The 20,985-nt window shown below is 36.5% G+C and overlaps 1 protein-coding gene and 1 non-coding gene across 2 annotated transcripts; both read left to right on the top strand.

The window, feature by feature from the left end:
- The first annotated feature begins 3,606 nt into the window (after positions 1-3,606).
- LOC121420024 lies at positions 3,607-11,310 on the top strand. The gene is made up of 5 exons (XM_041614547.1): positions 3,607-3,740; positions 4,193-4,429; positions 9,181-9,313; positions 10,263-10,333; positions 10,707-11,310. Exons 1-5 carry the CDS (start codon positions 3,611-3,613, stop codon positions 11,135-11,137), a joined length of 1,002 nt encoding a protein of 333 aa, XP_041470481.1. The 5' UTR covers positions 3,607-3,610; the 3' UTR covers positions 11,138-11,310.
- Positions 11,311-14,338: 3,028 nt separating this feature from the next.
- TRNAR-UCU lies at positions 14,339-14,410 on the top strand. The gene has a single exon. It is a non-coding gene; the product is annotated as a tRNA-Arg (tRNA).
- Positions 14,411-20,985: the final 6,575 nt, after the last annotated feature.

The raw sequence follows: 20,985 nt of genomic DNA, 5'->3' as shown, positions 1-20,985 counted from the left end.
TTTATCATTCAGGAAAGGCTATGTTTATTATGATATTTCTCAAGAAAATGATATGAAAATCCGGAAAGCAAAGAAAAAGTTCATCCATTCTTTGTGTGTACAAAGCTATAGAATCACAACACTACTGGCACAAAATGACAAAATAACATTAATGCTGGCTGGAGGCCGGTGAGAAGCAGAATAAAGCGTTTTTGAAACTCTCGTTAATTGAACTTTTTTCTCAAGCAACGTACTCTGGTGATAAACCTTAACTGTCAACTTCATTTGTGGTTCTGTCAGGGTTTTTAACTTAATTTAGAAAAATATCCATTTAAGTTTGTGATAATTAAATATTCAGGAGCAATTAAAGATAACCCGTCCGCATCTTGCGGTCTCGCGAGAATATCAAGAAAACCTAATTGATTTTCTTATAGAAGCAAAAAAAAAACGACTAAAGAAATTTGAAGTCACTCTAAATAAACAATGTCGCAAATGTAATAAAGCATATGATCAGGCATAATTGATTACTGGTAGGCCTAATAGAGGGAACCCATATATATTAAATAATTTTTGGAATTTTGAAAGATATTTATTATCATTTTAGTATCATTCCAGTATTTTCTATATATACAAACAATAGAATAGCTATGATATCCAGAATAAAATTATTTAATTTGTTGTTATCTTCAGCAACTGTGGGGGGACCGGGGTTGGTTGGGGCTTGGGGTGGGTTGGAGCATTGTGGTTTTCTTTGGCGCCTTTGAAATAGATTTGTGCGGTGCTGCCCTCAATTTGTTGCAATGATAATTCAACACTTGTATTGTTAATAGGGATAGATTGAGGGCGGTGTTGCATGAATTAGTTTTGGAAGGGGTTGCAGTGTTTCGGCTTGCCCCGTGTTCCGGCTGGCCCCGGTCTCCCCTACAGTTGTATTTTACAATTTTTGTGTTACATGCATGTTTATCTTTGTAAAGTCACATGGATTGGAAAGGAAGACCTTCGGGTTATAGTTATTTAGTTAATCTTTTTCCTTTCCCGGCATCCATGTGACTCTCCTTATCCTATTGTTTGTATATGTTGTATTATGTTTCATTATGCCGAATAAATAATAGTAATAATAATGCAAACACAGAAATGTTCAAGGATTATGCTTGACATGATAAGAAAGAGCGTCTTTTTCTAAAGGAAAAACAACTTCTTGACCGGCTTGTGACAACAGTCTGCGTTCGCTGAGCGGGAGTGAAACGGGGTGCACTGGCCGCGAACTTTCCAGACAACCGGGGGGGGGGGGCTTTCACGAAAGGCTATATTGAGTAGTTTCTCATGGCCCTGGGAAGCGGGGGGTTGCCTTGTGCATTATTTTACATAGTTCAGCACCACCAGGAATTCTGGAAGGTGCGACAAAATGGAGAAATGTAACCAAAATGTACTGAAACCTCCCATTTTTTTGCTGGTCAAATTTACATCAGCACAGCAAACCAGAGTCACAAAGTTGTTCCCAGGGCCCTGTGATAGCATTGTCATTAAGGCAGCTGCCATGGTAACGTGGTTCCGCAGCCATTCGCAAAGTAATACAGCAAAGTTATCTTAGCTCTTAATGAAACGAAACCATTGACTTGTGAAGTTATCTCGTTCGTTGAAGTTAATGTTTAATATCAAAGACAAAAGTCACCAGACACAAATCTACAGTAACTAGGCGACTCCATTATTGTCAGAATTGTAATGGAATGGATATGATACGTAGCACAAACGAGACTGGGGAAATGACTAGGATATACATGTACATGTATATAGTTTGAATAAACGAAGTGTTTCATGAACTATCTTGTCTGTGATATTTCTGACAGTGGCGTATACAATTGTCTAACAGTTTGTTTTACGACATTCCATTGAGCAAGTTCATTAAGAATTAAGAACTCTCGAATGGCAACTCGAAACTAAGAGGATATGTTAATAAACTCTTGCACAGTGGAATGTAAATGAAGGAAGCTATGAAACTTTTTTTTATCGGATTGCAAAATAAATTTGGGAAATACCAAGTAATTGAACTAAAGAAAAATGCGAATTCATGAATGAAACGTGAAAATAATTAAAAATCATCCTTATTTTTTGGTAATAACAAAAACACAATTAGAGTTACAAACAATAATCGATACGTAGGGCTATTGCCATTAAGAAATGAATAAATGAAAATAATAATAGGTCACCTATGTAAAGAAAGAAAAATGAAATATCAATCTGAAAGCTATATTCACTTCTTACTAGACATCCCTTTTTAAGCGATCAAAATAGTTTTTTTTTAAATATTCATAAAAAGGGCAAATTGTGAGAACTGGTAATCCTCAGCACTATACACGAATGTATTCCGAAACGCGATAGAACTTAAAATGTAGTGTGTGTGAGAATATGGGAGGGCTAGATTTGGTGCGTATTTGTGTGTGTGTGTGTGTGTGTGCGTGATAGTTTTAAGTGCATGAAAGCGTCAAGAGAGGGAGGAGGGTGAGAAGGGAGGGGGGGGGATGACTGATATAAACTACACCGAAATAAATTATACTTCATAATAATAATGCACCCTTGAAAATATTACGATTAGAAAGTTGCTTGGGCAGAAATATAAACAAATGTTGAACTAATTGTTAAAAGACCAGCGTAGATAAAATTTGTGATGCTAAGTAATAACAATCGTTGCTCTTAATAATAACTATTTATCATTCATCTTTTTTTTTCATTAATTATTGGTATGGTAATCACTGATTTATCATTTTTAAATCCAAAATGGTCAATTATAAGACTTTTGGAGAATATAAATAAATAACGGTAAGCATAAATTTACTTTTGAAAGACAGAAAAGAAACCCAAAGATAAATATGCAACAAAACTTTCTTGGGAAATCACTGTTGCCATCGACGGACATCATAAATCACGTGTAACAGAGTTAAGGTGAACTCAAGGTAGCCTCGGGCGCACCCCCAAAATAGCGAATTTTCAGCTTTTTCATTGTAATTCACGACGTTCTTTTAAAATATTTTAAAGCAAATCCTTAATAGTCTATGGAATTGGTATACTATCAGACAGTTAAAGCGAATGAAGCTAGCAAACAAATTGAATTGAATAAGGAAACCAAATCAATTAGAAAGATGAGACATAATCTTTGGAAAGATAATTAAAAATGACCAAATGATAATGATAAGCAAAGAAAAAATGAGTCATTAATTTTTAAGTATTTCTTTTCATTTACACTCGTCAGTCGTCACTCCTACGTAAGTTATCCCAGTGAGAACGCTTTAGATGACTTAATCCTACATGTCCAATACATATATAATCATCGTCAAATAATTCTTGGAACATGGGTGCGTGTCAGGTGACGTAATGTGACAGAAATATCCCTTTGTAATTTATTCCAGCCATGTGACCAAAAGGGGGTTGGTCCACGCAAGTTTAGCTCCACCCAACGGTTTTCAATAGCTAAACATGGTAAAAAATAAATCATCGTCTGTGTGATGACACTCCCACATTATGATTATTACAATTATCCCATGCATAGATAGAATGATAATCACAAGAATTTCAAGATCGATTTTCCATGACCTGACATGATAGAAAGCTTTGCATTTTAAAATTTTTATCCGACATGGCGGCATCTAGCAGAGAGGAGCTAAAAGAAGAAATTCAGGAACTGAGAGGAGAGGTGTTGGAATATGAACCGGGCAAAGCATCGGTGCACCCTGAACGAGTTGAATTCCCGGAGAATCTTTACATTGGTAAACGCTATCTAAGTTCTATACTGTTCCTTTGATTATAATCTTAACCACCATGGGTACGACGTAAACATGAGGAAATTAAACTACAAAAACCATAATATATTTGTAATTTATCTATTCGGCTAATCGTCAAAATAATATATGCCGATAGATAGTGCCGATATTTTACAGCCCGTAGATGCAACATTGACCGTAATTCGTACAACATGTCTGCTACCCTGAGAAAATTACGATAAAATACATTATTATCCTTAATTATCATCGTTGATCCGACTGTGTAATACGTACGGCACGATATTGCCACATCAAGTTTTGGACAAAGGCCTATTATTGTTTTTTTATTTCACCACATTATGCAATATGATGTGATTACGGTCAAATCATGTTGGAATAGTGTGCGTTTTCATCCACAAATAAAATGCTCTACATTGTTAATGATTTTCTTCTTATAGGGCTTTTTGGTCGAACGGGATGCGGGAAAACATCACTGATAAATTCATTGAAGTTTGCCGCTCATGGAAAATTTCGAAGAGCTAAATGGCTGCAGGTAGCGACACAGGAGAAGGCTGGTGGGCACACCATGTACAGAAGATTTGCTGATATTACCAAAAGGATTTTTGTGATTGATAATCGAGGTCTCGATGACCCTAACACCGATCGAGCAACTGCTGAACTTCTTGCACAGTTAGGTAAGGATGTGCTCGGGGTTGGATAGGCCCTATAATGAATGTAAGCCAATAATATTACTAGTATGTATAGCATATATACATTAGCATGAGGAGCGTGTGTGAGATTTTATAGGATGATGCGGACTTGCAGAGGCTTATTTGTGAGTAGGTTCTAATTCGCTTGTGAGTTTGAATGTAGAAGGTGTAAAGGCAGCGCGCTGTGGCAGGTGCGTTTACTTTTCATATTTGAATTATGTACTTTGAATAATTTGAAAAATATACATGTAGTTTATGGGGAAATTTAAAGATTAAAGTATGTTCTGCTTTAACAAGCAGCACGAGCAATAGATGGATAAAAGTTTTATTGTCTGGTATGGGTAGCAGAATATATTGCCGTCCTCATTATCGCCGCATTAGTTACATATGAGTATCCTATGGGAAAAGCGGTCTGTCTGAATTTAAGGGAGATTGTTGGATTCTTAAGACATTCCAGGATCTGCTAATCAAAAACAAATAGTTGGAGATCTCCGCACTGTGCGGCAATATATATCGCCTTTTTGTTAGTATATCGTGTATTTCACAAACGGTTTGTGCTTTATGAGTGCCATGTCTTTTATTTTATTTTATTTCTGCACTCAGGATAAATATGCAACATAACATCTACGTGATTCAATTAAGTTTTACAAAACAGTCAAGCACTAGTCATAGTAAAGCAATGAAAAATAAATATTAACAAGAAGCAATATTCAATGAAAAGAAAATAACAGTTTAAATGAATGCAGGAGACCGCCATCGTGAGCGGTTAAGCTTGAAAATGATGGCGGCCTCGTAAGATGGTACATATATTTCTTTCTTCATTGATCAAGTGGGTGCAATGCAGGTGCGGGTGAAGTAAAGGGCAGTTGAATAATTAACTTGAAGAGCGGGATGCATATGATTCGGGTTTTTTTTTCTTTTTATAGTGTATTTAAATGAGTAAATTGTTGAACACGACTTAGCGTTGTCTGGAAAGCTGTTCCAAATATCAGGACCATAATGTCGAATTGATTTATGAGTTATTAATAACTTATAGGGTTTGTGAGATCATGGACCTATTAGGTCCATGGTGAGATGAAGGTTTCCTGACGTGCGGGTTGGGTAGGAATGAACAGACCTGTTAAACCTATACATATTATTAAAGGACAGAGGAAGATGATTATTAAAATATTTGAACATAAAGTTGGCTACTTGGTTAGTATTGATATCAAAGATATTTAAGGTTTTGAATTTATGAAACAATGGGTCAGAATGAGCCAAGTAATGTAATCCTTTGCACGTATGGATTGCTCTTTTTGTAGTTTAAATACAGAGTTTAGTTTAAAAGAACCACATTTTGCCCAGGAAGAGTGAATTTTAACTTGAAAATTATCTCAGTACTTTTGGAAACGGACATCGTAACGTGGTTTATGTGTTGATTCCAAGTCAAAGATTCATCCATAATATTACACCTAAAAATTTAGATTGTTTTTTTTTCTGTTCTGGGGGGGTGGGGTGCCGTCAATGTTAATGTGAATCGGTGTGTTAATGTTATGGGAAAGGTGTCTGAAATATATACGTAAAATGTGTTTTTTTATGAAGAGAGAGTTTATTGGTTTTGAACCAGTCTGATACGATATGAGAATAAAATATATTGTTGTCCTCGGCAAATAAAACGGAGGATGAAATAGAGGAGGTTCTAATAATGTCGTAAGTGTAGAGTAAAAATAAAAGTGGGCCTAAAATGGAACCTTGAGGGACACCACATCGAACTGAAAGAGAATCAGAGTCGCAACTGTTAAAATCGACATATTGCCTTCGATTATTTCATCATCATCATCATCATCATATCAGCCATGTTCAGCCCACTGCAGGGCGAAGGCCTCCTCAAGTTGGTGCCAAAGGTGCTTGTCTTGTGCTGACGCAATCCAATTTATACCAATGAATTTTGTGAGCTCGTCACTCCATCTCAATTTCTGTCTACCCTGATTTCGTGATCCTAGCCATGGTCTCCATTCTGTGATGCGTTTGGTCCACCTATTATCATGTGATCTTGCAAGGTGGCCAGCCCATCTCCATTTCATTGATTTAATTGCTTTGATTATGTCTATTACTTTAGTCTGGTTCCTAATCCATTGTATGGTTTTCCTATCGCGTTTTGATATCCCTAGCATTATACGTTCCATACTGTGTTGAGTGGTTTTTAATTTCTGTTCCATTTTCTTTGTTACAGACCAGGTTTCGGAACCATAGGTCATTGCCGGTATAACACATTGATTAAAGACTTTTCTTTTAGGCAAATTGGCATATTGCTCTTCATAATGTCATTGAAATTCCCAAAAGCGATCCATCCAGCTCTTGTCCTCCTTTTAACTTCTTCCAGTTGTTCATGATCCATTCTGACATGTTGCCCAAGGTAGATATAATGATCTATTCTCTCGATTTCAGAATTATCCATTATGATTCTTTGCTCTGTAGCAAATTTGTTGAACATTACTTTTGTTTTTTTCATGTTGATCTTCAGCCCTACTTTGTTACTTTCAGTGTTGAGATCGTTAAGCATATTTTCTAGCTTGAGGCCATCATCAGTGATTAGAATGATATCATCGGCAAACCTTAGGTGATGGAGACACTCGCCATCAATGTTTAGCCCTGTACTTCCCTAGTCTATTTTACGTATTATTTCCTCCAGTGCAGCGTTGAACAGTTTGGGTGAAATAGTATCTCCCTGTCGCACTCCTCTGTTAATGGGGAATTCATCACTGTCTTTGTGCAGTTGAATGGTTGCAGTTGCTTGGCTATACATTTCCTGAATTAGTTTAATGTAGCTATGGTGCACACCTTGTACCTGTAAGGCTGTTATTACTGCCTGAAATTCTACACTATCAAAAGCTTGTGCAAAGTCTACAAATGCCACACACAAGGGTTGTCTGTATTCGCAAGTCTTCTCTAATAATTGGTTTAGTGTGTGGAGATGGTCTGTAGTAGAGAAACCACTTCTGAATCCGGCTTGTTCCCTCGGTTGATTAAAATCTAGAGTTCCAGTGATTCTGTTTGTTAGAACTTTTGTAAATAATTTGTAGGTGTTTGAAAGTAAGCTAATTGGCCTATAGTTTTTAATATCCTTTATGTCTCCTTTCTTGTGGATGAGGATTATGATTGCATTGTTCCAGCTGCCTGGTGTTTGTGTTTTTACTAAACAGAGTGTAAACAGCTTGGCCAGCTGTTCTAAGATGACATCGCCTCCATCTTTAAGGACATCCACCAGCACCTCATCGCTGCCTGGTGCTTTACCACGCTTCATTTCTTGTAAGGCTTTAGCAACCTCATCTACTCCTACTAGAGTTATGTCCTCATTTGCATCTAGAGCAATGATTGGTGCATCAACATGGACCTTGCTGGAGTACAAGTGTTGAAAGAAAATCTTCACATGATTAATTATCTGGTCTCTGTCATGAATAACACTTCCATCCTCCCCTTTAATAGCTATCAGTTGTGATTTCCCACTGGAGAGTTTACGTTTGGTTGCTTTATAGCTGCTATTATTTGTTATGGTCTCTTGGACTTTCTTTATGTTGAAGCTGCGAATTTCACTTTTCATACGTTTTCTTATTGTTTTACACAATTCTGTATACTCTATGCTATCCTTCTGTGTTGATACCTTCATCTGTCTCCTTTTTCCCATCAGATCGAGTGTCTCCTTTGTGATCTTGTCAGTTGTTTGATTTTCCCTTTTACCTGCTATCTCAAGAGCACAAGTTTGGACAGTGTGAGAAAAATTATTGTAGATATCATTTATATCTTCCTGGTTTACTTCATCCTGAAGCACTTGGAATCTGTTCCTTAGCTGTAGTTGAAACTCATCCTTACGTTGTTTAAGTTTGTCCACATTTAGGCTGGCATTCTTCTTCCTTATTAGTTTACTTCTTTCTAGCTTGAAATTGACATGCATTTAATTTCTTACAAGCCTGTGGTCACTTCCAGTATTGAAACGATTTAGCACGGAAACGTCTGTAATGATGTCCGGTCTGTTTGTGAGAATAAAATCGATTTCGTTCCTGGTAGTGCCATTTGGGCTTTGCCAAGTCCATTTTCGATGTTCCTTTTTCTTGAAGAAAGAGTTCATTACCTTAAGACCTCTGCTTGAAGCAAATTCCAGTAGACGATCTCCCCTATCATTCCTAGTGCCTATTCCAAATTTACCTAGCATCATCTCACTATTATCTTCCCTTTTACCAACTTTAGCATTGAAATCTCCCATAACTATAGTAAAATTTGCTTTGTCTTCATCAAGTAGTTTAGCAATTTCCTCATAGACCATATCAACCTCTTCGTCCGCATGGCTAGAAGTTGGAAGGTATACTTGGATGATTTTCATGGTTTGTTTCTTGGAGATTTTTAGGATAATCTGGGATACTCTGTCTGAAGTGCTCTTGTAGCTAATGACATTGGATGCTATGGTCTTGTGAATAAGGAAACCCACCGCTCCTATGCTACTTTCCTCCTTTCCCCTTGTGTACAGCAAATGACCACTTTTTAGTTGTTGTAGATGTTCCCCACGGCGTCTAACCTCACACAATCAATTCGATTATTTAAGTAGTCTTTAAAAATGAGAGACATTGACCTCGTATTACATAATGGTTGAGTTTGGATAGTAAATTTAATGGTTGAAGGTGTCAAACGCTTTTAAAGCGTTTGAAACCTTCATCGCAAAAAAATGCCAATTATGAATGATTGGGACATACTTTTTCTTCTAGCTGGAGAGCGAGGCTACGGATCCAAAGTCGAATGGCAAGGGGAAGGAGACGAGAACGAGCCAGATACCTCAGAACTGGACTTGGACCAGGAAAACAAAGGACACCCAATTGGATGTGCTGTCTTTGTATTCAGGTAACCGGTTTACAATATAATATAGAAGTTGTTTTGAGTCAAAGGACGTTTCACCTTAAGGTGATTGTGGTTATAATTATTACTTTTTAAAATGCACTCTTCTCAGAGTGAGTGGGGTAGTGGGACCAGTCTCGATGGAATGAGATTTCAGTCTTTCAAGAGTGAATTTTGAAGTAAGCAAGCAAAGTAAGCATCTTTTTTACACTTTCACTCGAGAAAGGGTAAAAATTCAATCTTGGAATATTGAAATCTCATTACATCAGGACTGGTTCCCCATCTCACTCTGAGACGAGTATGATTGTAGGGACCAGATTAGCTCCTTTTGATTTGGAGAGTATTATAAATTACTAGAAAGAAGGTATGGCTCCTTAATTTTCAAATGATTCTAAACATTACAGTGGTGCGCACTCCGATGACAAACTAAATCATTCAATTCGGTATCTCTAGGGATCTGGATTCTGCGGAAGAAATAGTAGTGTCAGTTTCATTCTAGATCCACGCCTTGGAAAGTCTCGTGAATCCTACATACACTTGGATATGACTAGCCTTTGCGTTTTTCCGACTTTCTTGTATGTAGGCCCATATCAAATGCAGAGTGTGTGATTTTTTTGTTTTTTGTTGAATAATTATAGTTTGTTTTCTTTTGTCATATTCCCCATTCTTCTCTTCACAATTCACCTTGCAATCGTTTACTGGTATTATTCTCGTTATTAACTATCAATATTAATATTGTTTTTATCGTTGTTATTATCATCACTATTATTAATAATGTTATTATAAACATATTTACTGTATTATTAAGAGATTGATATTGCTTTTCCGAGACTATTCAAATTTTCACCTGCTTGTCTGATTTTTCTCCATTCAAAACAACTTTTTATTTAGGTTTTAGTCTATTCAAACCCCATTTAACTTATCAATTTCATGAATTTCTCCCTTTCTGGCACAGCGCTACACATGATTTTGAAAAAAATACTACTGGGTTGATGGAAGTGGTGGACTTCTTACACATATACCAAGGTATGGAATTTATTGCAAAAATGATTTCACTGCTTCGAATAAGAATTAGTCTGTGGAAAGAGAATAGTGGCAAAATAACAAGCTGTGTATATCCGCGAAATGGTTTTGAAAGTGGGGGAGGGGGGGGGATACCACAAAATACGAGTTTGATGAACTTGCAAAGTACCCTTAAAGTCAGATGGTCAAAAGTTTATTGAAAAAAGTTCAATGACAACCCCTCAATGACGACCCCTCCCCCCCCCCCCGGTTCCTTTGCTCCTGATTATGTTTGAAAATATCCATGGAGACCTTTGATATTCTTTCTCAAATACAAGCCCGCTTGCATATTTTTGAACATCTTACATATTCTTGCTCCTCATCTCCGTTCTGTCAGGTCGCTATCCAGTGGCTGTTATTACCCACGTAGATGTGACAGGGAAAGACAAGGTTGAAACCCTCAAAACAGTGCTGCGCGTGTGTGGTATCAGTGACATCTTCGAGGTCGCCAACCTGACCGACGAAAAGCAAGAACTAGAAGAAGAGTACCAACTCACTCTCCTGAGCTTCATCGAGAGGTGCATGACAGACGGCGACGAAACACTCGTTTTTAAATACTACCAGCAGAAGGAGGAAAGGCGAAGACAGGAGATAAAGAAGAAGCAAGAAGAAAAGGAGCGAAAAGAAGAAGAGCGGGCACGGAGGGAGCAGGAGCACGAGAAGCACTACGAACGAGCACTTCGAGAAGCACAGGTTAGCAGACAGGATGAGATCAGACGAATTATGAAAGCAAACAGACATAAGGAGGGTCTATGTTCAATATCTTGATTTCTAGGCCTGCCTAAGGACCACGAACCGATCTTTAAAATGGGGGGATGTAGAAAATGGTATTTGTTCAAAATTAAATGGGCAGCCCCCGCTATGTGCATTGGTGTGTGAGCTAGAGTTCATGTGTGGTTACTTTGTTAAAGAGATAGAGAGAGAGAGAGAGAAAGGAAGAAAGAAAGGAGATAGCAGTGAAGGCGTGTAGGCTAATGTATATATCTGAATTTGGGCCTACAAAGAAAATTATGCGCGATTCCAGCAAACATAATCCACAGATTTAGTAATGACTAAATTCTCCGGAATCGTTTATGATATACTGGATTCTAATTTTGATTGTTCAACTAAAGAGGGGGCGTAAAACGGTGGTTTCGACATCTGGCGTGACCAGTGATCACATTTCAATTCCCATTAGGTGTTATAATGCCCTTTGGAAAGGCATTTATTACGCTACCAGGTCCCTTGGAGAATACCTTAACACTTTTGGTTATCTGTTTGCTTGCTAGTTAGCAATCAATCAATAAACAAAGCCCCATTAGTACTTAGAACAGTCTAACGATTGTTTTGATCAGAACCCATCAATACCCAAGTGTTTGTACATACAGTATGAAAGTCCTCGTCAACCATGTGTAAAACATGACAAACATATCAAACATGACATGACTATAAAAAGGTTTCTGGTCTATTTTAAAGTAAAACTATACACTGCAAAAGCTCCAGTGTTGATTTAACACCAGACCGGAATCTATTATGTCCACACCAGAGAAGTATTGAAACAACACCAGTTTGGAATCAAACCGATGCTGTTTCAATACTAATTGGTGTTGTATAAACACCTATCTTGTGTTAGACCAAAACCAAACTGGTGTTGTTTAACACTTCTCTGGTGTGGACATATATAGATTCCAGGGCGGTGTTAAATCAACACCGGAGTTTTTGCAGTGTACGTGTTAAGCATGTTAAGCTTGTGCTTGGTGATCGTTGTCACCGTAGGCTTCATATTTGAACCAGATCTAGATCTACATGTGAAATCAAGATGATATGACAATGTTTCTTTATATATACTTTCCTATTTAATTCATTGTTTGCTGTAAATATGTAAGCTTCAGTCACATTGTACATGTATATATATACGATAATAAATCAACAAATACTATTAACGTATTTTCTACATCAATTTTTTTCCAGTATGTTCTGGCTCCAACATGTCCCCTTCTTTCATTAATATCGTGAAATGATCTCCAATACACACGTGAACAGATGATGGATTTATTTGTCTTCAGATATGTATGGATGTTATTGTTTGCGGTGGATTGTAATATCTAACAGTATCTCAGCAGATAATAGACCGTGTAGGACTCATACTGATAGTGAAACAAAATTGATTTTCTGGGCGCGTCGTTGTCTAGGGGTTATGGATCTCGCCTTTGAAACAGAAGGTCGTGGGTTCGAATCTTAGCCATGGCGTGTTTTCTTTCAGCAAGATATTCGACTGTGCCGCAATCGACCCAGGTGAGGTGAATGTTTATCCGGCAGGATTAGTTCCTTGAATGCACGAGCGCTGAAAGGCAGCTCGAGCTAAAGCCGCAGTTATAATAATAATAGCAATGCGCCTCGTAATATATTTTTAGATATAATGCGCTATACAAATGCCTATTGTTATAATTATCATTATTATTATTATTATATCTTATGTTTGCTTATATTCTTTGCCTCTTTCTGTGTACGTTTAAATCGTTTCTCATACTGAGTCAGTCAGAAAAAAAATGAAAATTTGATGACGCAGACATGAAAACATAGCTTATATACATTTCCTATAGGAGTTTTTCTTACAAATACTTTAACATCAGTATTATGTGGTATATGTTAAAGCTAGGGTTTATCGGGAGGCAGTGGCGTAATAATCCAAAAATGCTGTGGGGGTAAGATATGGGGTATTGGCAAAATTAATAAAAAGTTGTGAGAGAGCAATATCTTTTTAATTAAAAAAATCCAATTTGTGATAGATTTTGATAAAATATTCAGAAAATAACATTATATTCCACCCTTTTGTCTTTCCACTTCTGTTTTCTTTTTTCTTGGTCGTCAAAAATTGGGGGGGGGGGGCTAGCTCCCCCTCCCCATTTGTAAGGTGCTGTCGGGAAGAATGTTGCTGTGTCTTAAAATTCAATATGTGCGAAAGTAAGGCAATGAATGAATCTATTGTCCCTGAAGTAAAAATTTACTACAAAATAACTTAATCAACATATGAATTGATATTGACATTTTTTCTTTATGAAAATTAAATTCATGTTGTTTATTGTAAACATGCAATTATTTTTATTCTTTATATCTTGTAGGATTATGACTATAGAGGGTTAACACTTTTGCAACTATTCCGAATTCCTACTATCGTAATATTTTATCATTTATATTGTACTCTGTTTAACAGTAATTCGTAACTTTTTGTTTAAGATTTCATGAATAAATACCATTATATTTATCATTATCGCATTAGATATATTTTCAAAAAAGATATTGTGTGACCTTAATTAATGCTTTCGATGTTAAAAACCTTGAGTGTTTCATGATTCTACTTGTCGACTGTTTTATCTGACAATATATATATATATATATATATATATATATATATATATAAATACGTGTGTGTGTGTGTGTGTGTGAAATTATACATGTACTACAGCTTTGGCAACTCTTTTTTTTAATATTGTGTGAGAGAAATGGATGAAGAGAACAATGGTAGGCGTAGCTTAAATCAAGGTTCCCCAGAGCTATCTACCCTTTGGAAAAATTGTGATGCCGAAAAAATGTCTCTGCCGGGAATCGAACCCGGTACCCAAGCTTTGAACGCCGGCAGAGAAATTTTTCGGCATCAACAATTTTTCCAAAGGGTAGATAGCTCTGGGGAACCTTCATTTAAGCTATGCCTACCATTATTCTCTTCATCAATTTCTTTCACACAGTATTTAAATAAAAGAGTTGCCAAAGCTGTAGTACATGTGTAACTTCACACACTTTGTATACTATCGCCCATACGTGTATACTGTATCAAATCAATAGCCGATAGCTTTGATCCAGCTGAGGCATGGCGGCTTGTCATTGTTCAAAACCTATCTTCACCCGACAAAGGAAATTATAATTGGTATGCTGTCGAAAATCTGTCTATCTGACGGTCAATCGGATCGGGGTCACCCTAGCCACTAACCCGTCTCTGTGGTCTAGTGGTTAAAGCTCCGGCGTTCTAAGCTGGGTGCCCGGGTTCGATTCCCGGCAGAGACATTTTTCTGGCATCATCAATTTTTTCCAAAAGGGTAGATAGCTCTGGGGAACCTTGATTTAAGCTACACCTACCTTTGTTCTCTTCATTCATTTCTTCACATACATATTCATACCTTGGTCAGTTCCATCCACTACCGTTGGTTTCACGTTTTCGGCGATCTTCAGGCAGACTGATGGTTTGACGACTTGGTTGAGTCTGCATGCTGCGATGGGTCGTCACACCTGATTGGTTTTCTGGGGGGTCTTGGTCGGTGTCTGTGGCGGCAGTTTGATATTATTTTTGATCTTTTGTTGAGGCACATTTTGCATTGGTGATAATGAAGTACTTCTCTTCTCGGCAGAGATTGTAGAGCCCATTCTTTCTTAGGTTAGTGTTAGACTTCTTCTCTATCCCCCACGTTAAATCAAATTTGGTGTTTGCTTCCTTTAGTTTCCATATATACTTAGAGAGTTGAGTTTTATCTTTGATTTTTTTCGTGTTTCATTGATTTGATGTGATTTCTGTATCTGTCCTTGAACCCCCGCAAGACCATAGTAGCATTTTTCCTCGTTTCCGTGCGGGATGCTTGCTTTGTAGACGAGGGCCGTTTGTTTGATGACTCTCTGGTTGTGTGATTTCATTACTGCATCCATAGAGAGGCCAAAACCTTTAAACGCCATTATCTCGGAATGGCCAAAAGCAGTTAAGGCCCTTTTGGCATAAGGCCGACGAAATTCACCTAAAAACAACTTTTTCCCAACTTTGTATTTGCACAATCTGAAACACGTATACATTATGTATGTATATATACTGTATATATATATATATATATATATATATATATATATATATATATATATATATATATATATATATATATATATATATTATATATATATATATAAATACACAACAAAAAAAAGTAAGTACCCCCTAAATCAAATTGATGTAAATTTTGAACGGAATTGTTTTGAGATATGATATTTCGTAGGTAGTTTTCTACACATATTAAGCAACTCCTGAAGAAATATGAGATTGATCGGTTGAGTCATGCATGAGTAATCAAAGATTGAATTAAAAATGACCATTTTTGAAAGTCACAAGAATCGTGTTTCAGATTGTGCAAATACAAAGTTGGGAAAAAGTTGTTTTTAGGTGAATTTCGTCGGCCTTATGCCAAAAGGGCCTTAACTGCTTTTGGCCATTCCGAGATAATGGCGTTTAAAGGTTTTGGCCTCTCTAATAATCAAAAGTTTGTGGTCGTTTTTTTGCTTTTGAAGCCAATTTCGATAAACGTGTTAAGTTATTAAGTTTTACATGAAATGTGTTAAATTTATTATAAAATATTCAGAACCCCTAAAATCGGGTTAAGGCCCTTTTGGCATAAGGCCGACGATTTTATGTGATACTGCTTTACTATCCATCATTTAGCCACTCCATACACAATTTTGATATCGTATGTTCATGGTTGAGTGAGCACATCGTATTACGGGGGCCACGGAGCGGGGGAGGGGGTTCAGTCCCCCCCCAACTTTTATTCAAAAAGCATGTACAAAAATGTAGAAACGACCATACGATTATGATTTTTTGCATGGTCAGCCCCCATCCTCCCACTTTTGGCTCAGCTCCCCCCCCCCCCCACTTTGAAACTGTTCCACGCGGCCCCTGTATTGTGACGTATCATCATAGGGGGTTATGGTAGTATCCATTACAACTTGCTAAATCATGTTAAAATTTGAAAATGTTGGTGGCTCCCCCGATTATAGGCCCCTCCCCCATTTTTAAATTCTGGGTCCACCACTAATTTGCCCATAAATTAAACTGATCATGAGAAATTGTTACGAAAAGAATACATTCATGCCGTATAAAGAGAATTCATTCCTAAGTTTATGAATGTGCTCGCTCAACCATGAAAATGTTCAAAGTGCGGAAAGTGGGTGGTGATAGAAATGATGGATGATAAAACAAAAACATTTGAAACCGAATTTGCCCTCAATATTCACTTTATTACCCTTTAAAATGAGTCTGTGACATGAAAATACCAATTTACCCACTTTGATGCGTGCTCACTCATCCATGAATAAACATGTCGATTTCATTTTTGCACAGAATTCTGCCCTTAGGTTGATAAACATTACTGCCAAATGACATTGCTAAAGACAGCCTTGAAAAAAAGTTCCACCATATTGAATGAGGGGTTACTTATTCTTAAACATATGCACCCATAATGTACACAAGTTTATGAGAGAAGAAGTCAAAATTTTCACAAATATGAAATGAGGGTTTGTTTCATGGACGGTTTTTGCTACTTCTGCCAACAGTTATTTCATGAAACTTCGCACATGGCTTCAGAGTGACACTATCCAAAAGGCGCGTACACCAAAATAACCATTCAACACGACACAGAGTGGGGCCAAGGCTTTGAACTTTCTTCTCATTTGCATAATTTTCGAATATTGTGTGCTCACTGATGCATTAAACATCGGGATTTTCATGAAAATCAAATCAAATGAACTATGCAAGGAGGTTTTCAACAGATATCCATAGTTACGAATTGCATTTTTTCCAATAACGTAAAAAAGAGAGCATCACATTCCACATGTTTATTCAAGCGTGAATGTTTAATTAAACGCCTTTGAATCATTGAAGCATGTTAAATGGTCGTGAACATAACGAAAAAGTTAAGAAAAGATCATTTTCAGTTACCAAAATGAAACAATACTTGCCTATGATATTTGAAAATCGTATTTTTTGTTTTTATTAAATGTTCATTGAACCGTGAAACGATGAATATTGTTGAAGATACTCTTCCCAAAAATAACTGTCATCATATTCTTTCATTCTTACTGATATAAATGTATAAAAATCCAATTATTGCAAATTTGGACTTGTGTTTATTCAACCGTGAAATTTAGCCAAAAAGGTTGTATCGTACTTTAGAAAGTACCTTTTACAAGCCTTCTGACTATTTTTCATGATAAGAATGTGGAATTAGTTCCAGTAAAATGGAATCAAAGTCATGATTTTTGGCTTGTGACTTTTGAAAAGTGACATTTTTGTCTTCTGACGGTGCTCACTGAAGCATGACGCAAAATAAGTCCACAACATTTACTCAGAGGGTAGCTTATAAAATTACCTACACGCTCATATAAAAATATACTAAAAACTCGCATTGGTTGGGAAATTATTGATGTTTGTTTAAGGGGGACTTACCTTTTTTGTTGTGTATATATCATTCAGGTTTAAAGTTTGTGTTAAATACTGTAGTTTCAAAATGGCCGCCATAGACATTAACAGTATTATGCACAATGCAAAGTGGGAAACCAATATGAGCACCATAAATGCAAGTATTAGTGATCTATGAGTAGAATATTGTCCGAAAGCATAATTTATATTAAGAGATATCATTTATTCTGCCAGTTAGGTGATGAATACTGTTATTGGAAAGTCAAAATGGCCGATACAGGCCCTTATGATATTATGCACAATGTGAATGGAACAAATTATTTCAACAGAATTTGGCTTTGCTTGGCCAAATGGTGATGTATGAGTGAAATATCGTCTGAAAACACGATTTATAACAAAATATATCATCTCTTATGTAATTTAGGTGATAAATACTGTATTTCAACATTCAAAATTGCTGCCATATGCCCTTTTTGTGAACATTATTTGTAAAAATGGCAGAGGTAATAATGGCAGAGGTAAAATTGGCAGAGGTAAAAATGGCAGAGGTAATAATGGCACAGGTAAAATGGCAGAGGTCATAATGGGAGAGGTAAAAATGACAGCTCTAGGTAAAATATGGCCAGCCTCAAACCCCGATGCAATGAATTGTCAAAAAGCCCCCGCATGTACATAGATTAAATTAGAAGTGCATGTCACGGTTAGGCATTTCATCATATCATTATGTCTTTATCGGCCTAACAATGCTATTTACGAATTCGTTGGAGGTGTACCGTGAAAGCTTTTTAAACAGAAATCAAACGACAAATATTTTTTCATTCAATTCATCAGGAGCAAAATGAAACTCCACTATTCTCATTCATCATTTTATAACATTACTTTTTGTCTAGCTGTTTTTTATGTCTAAAGTTTTGCCAGGTTTACCGTTACAAAAAGGAGGAAGAGTAGACATAAGAGAGGTGGAGAGACAGAGAGGGTTAGGGGTGGGAAAAGAACATAGTGGGAAAAGCTTAGACCTTGAAATTGTCACGAATGATTGTGGTTGAATATTATGTCCTTATTTGTAATGTCGTCTGTACTATTCTTTTTAAATATTTGAATGACAACAAGCATGCGTTCCCAGATTTGGCACTGAATATGTAACTGATTATGAAAATCAATAATAATCTTGACTGGTAAACCAATTTGGGGTCGATCGAGGGGGACCGTCTGGTTCAGATTCTTTGCATAAAAAAAGACCCTGAACCTTCTTTACCATTGTATCCAATATGATATAAACGGCTTGATGGTCATAACCCTTGGAAGCGGAAGTGCTGTTGGGTATTTTGTACACCATAAGCAGCACCCTCTTGGTAATTAGCTTGGTATACTAAAAAAACATTGTTTATTATCTGATTGTTATTATTTTTGCTGTAATTCTTTTTCTGAGTCAAAAGAACTTCACTTACATGTAGTTGAAATAATTTTTTAAGTCATTTTCCCCCTTAACCAAATCCCCTTTGATTTTAGAGTGAAAACTTTTTTCTTCTCGGCTCTTTAACAAACCAGCATTCCATATCTCTTTCATGTTTGCTTATGCCATCTTTACCTTTGACATTTTCAACTCCGCCATTTTTTACACTGTGAGAAAATTTATACTTCAAAATAAAAAATAATCCTGCAACAGAGTCTGGAGAACACCTGTAATCTTACTGCACTGTGTAAACTTACAGAAAATTGGTATTTTGTGCATGTACCCTTACAAATTTATTGTAATAAAACTGTTTTCCCCTTTTTTAAAACATATCTGTTCTGTAAAATTGAAGAAAAATTGTGGAAAACCATCCTGTTATTATAATCTTCAAAATTATTTGTTTTTTTCTGTAAAACCTGTTTTTTACTTTTCTTCTGTAGAATCTACTGTTTTTTCTAATAGTGTACCTCGGCCACTATTTAATACCTCTGCTATTGTCACGTCTTCCATTTTTACCTCTTGTCATTTATGCCTCTGCTCCATTTATATCTGATGTTCTTACCTCTGCCATTTTTAACTCTGCCATTATTACCTCTTCCATTTTTACCTCTGCCATTTTTACCTCTGCCATTTTTTTACCTCTGCCATTTTTACCTCTGCCATTTTTACCTCTGCCATTATCATTGATTATTACCTCTGCCATTTTTACCTGGCACCATCTGGCCAAGCAAAGCCAAATTCTGCTGAAATAATTTGTTCCAATTCACATTGTGCATGATATCATAAGGGCCTGTAGCGGCCATTTTGACTTTCCAATAACAGTATCACCTAACTGGCAGAATAAATGATATCTCTTAACTGCTTAATATAAATTATGCTTTCAGACAATATTTTACTCATAGATCACTAATACCTGCATCTATGGTGCTCACTCCTGTGAATATTGGTTTCCCACTTTGCATTGTGCATAATACTGTTAATGTCTCTGGCGGTCATTTGGAAAGTAAAACTACAGTATTTAACATCCACTTTAAACCTGAATGATATATTTCGTTAGAAAATATGTTTTTAAACAGTATCTCATTAATTTATCACATTTATATGCATTTTAGTGATCACTCTTGTGATTTCTTTGCCACTCTTTCTCATTGTGTGCATAATACTTTTAGGGCCTTTGGCAGCCATTTTGAATATCAAAATACAACATTCATCACAAAACATGGCATATTAATGATATATTTCGTTAACAGTTATGTTTTTAGTCAGTATTCCACTCGTGTAATCTTAATAATATGCATTTTAGTGATCACTCTTGTGAATTTTTTTGGCCCCCATTGCCATTGTACGCAATACTGTTTAGGCCAGTGGCTGCCATTTTAGATACCAAATACAGAAATGTTCCCATTTATGACAAAATAAATGAAAAATGATATATCTCGTTAGTAATGATGATTTGCATATATTACTTCGTTCATACATCGCAATTTTTTGCGGTTTAGTGCTCATTTTGTGAAAATTGGTTTTCCCTATTTACATATATTGTACATAATAGAGTATACAATGGACTATGGCGGCCATTTCGAATATCAGGGAAATAAATATTTTGTCAACAATTATTTTTTCAGAGTGTATTTTACTCCTGCCACACGCTTTCATGCATTCCATAGCCAATGTGTGGACAATTTTAGGATTTTCATGGGTAATTTGCATATTTTGGCGGCCATATTGGATTTTGACAATTTGCGGAAAATGCTCAAGGTTACACGAGTGGCATCATCCAGATTCGTAATCAGCCCCCTCGAATTGACAAGAAACCATCAAAAAATATTGTATATATATAAAAAACAACAAGGTTTGGTCATGTTTCTATGGGGCCTATCCTGGACTAATTGGTATGGTGTCGAAAATCTGTCTATCTGACGGTCAATTGGATCAGGGTCGCCTAGCCACTAACCC

The sequence above is a fragment of the Lytechinus variegatus genome, chromosome 8 (assembly GCF_018143015.1).
Source record: "Lytechinus variegatus isolate NC3 chromosome 8, Lvar_3.0, whole genome shotgun sequence".
Taxonomy (NCBI): Eukaryota; Metazoa; Echinodermata; class Echinoidea; order Temnopleuroida; family Toxopneustidae; genus Lytechinus; species Lytechinus variegatus.
Note: the sequence above shows the minus strand (reverse complement) of the source record. Positions and strands in the feature narration are given on the sequence as shown.

Excerpts from the sequence above, each read along its gene's own strand:
- LOC121420024 (XM_041614547.1), top strand. The coding sequence starts at position 3,611 with ATGGCGGCATCTAGCAGAGAGGAGCTAAAAGAAGAAATTCAGGAACTG. Across the intron at positions 4,430-9,180 it reads TGAACTTCTTGCACAGTTAG|CTGGAGAGCGAGGCTACGGA; the intron begins GTAAGGATGTGC and ends TTTTTCTTCTAG. Across the intron at positions 9,314-10,262 it reads TGTGCTGTCTTTGTATTCAG|CGCTACACATGATTTTGAAA; the intron begins GTAACCGGTTTA and ends TTTCTGGCACAG.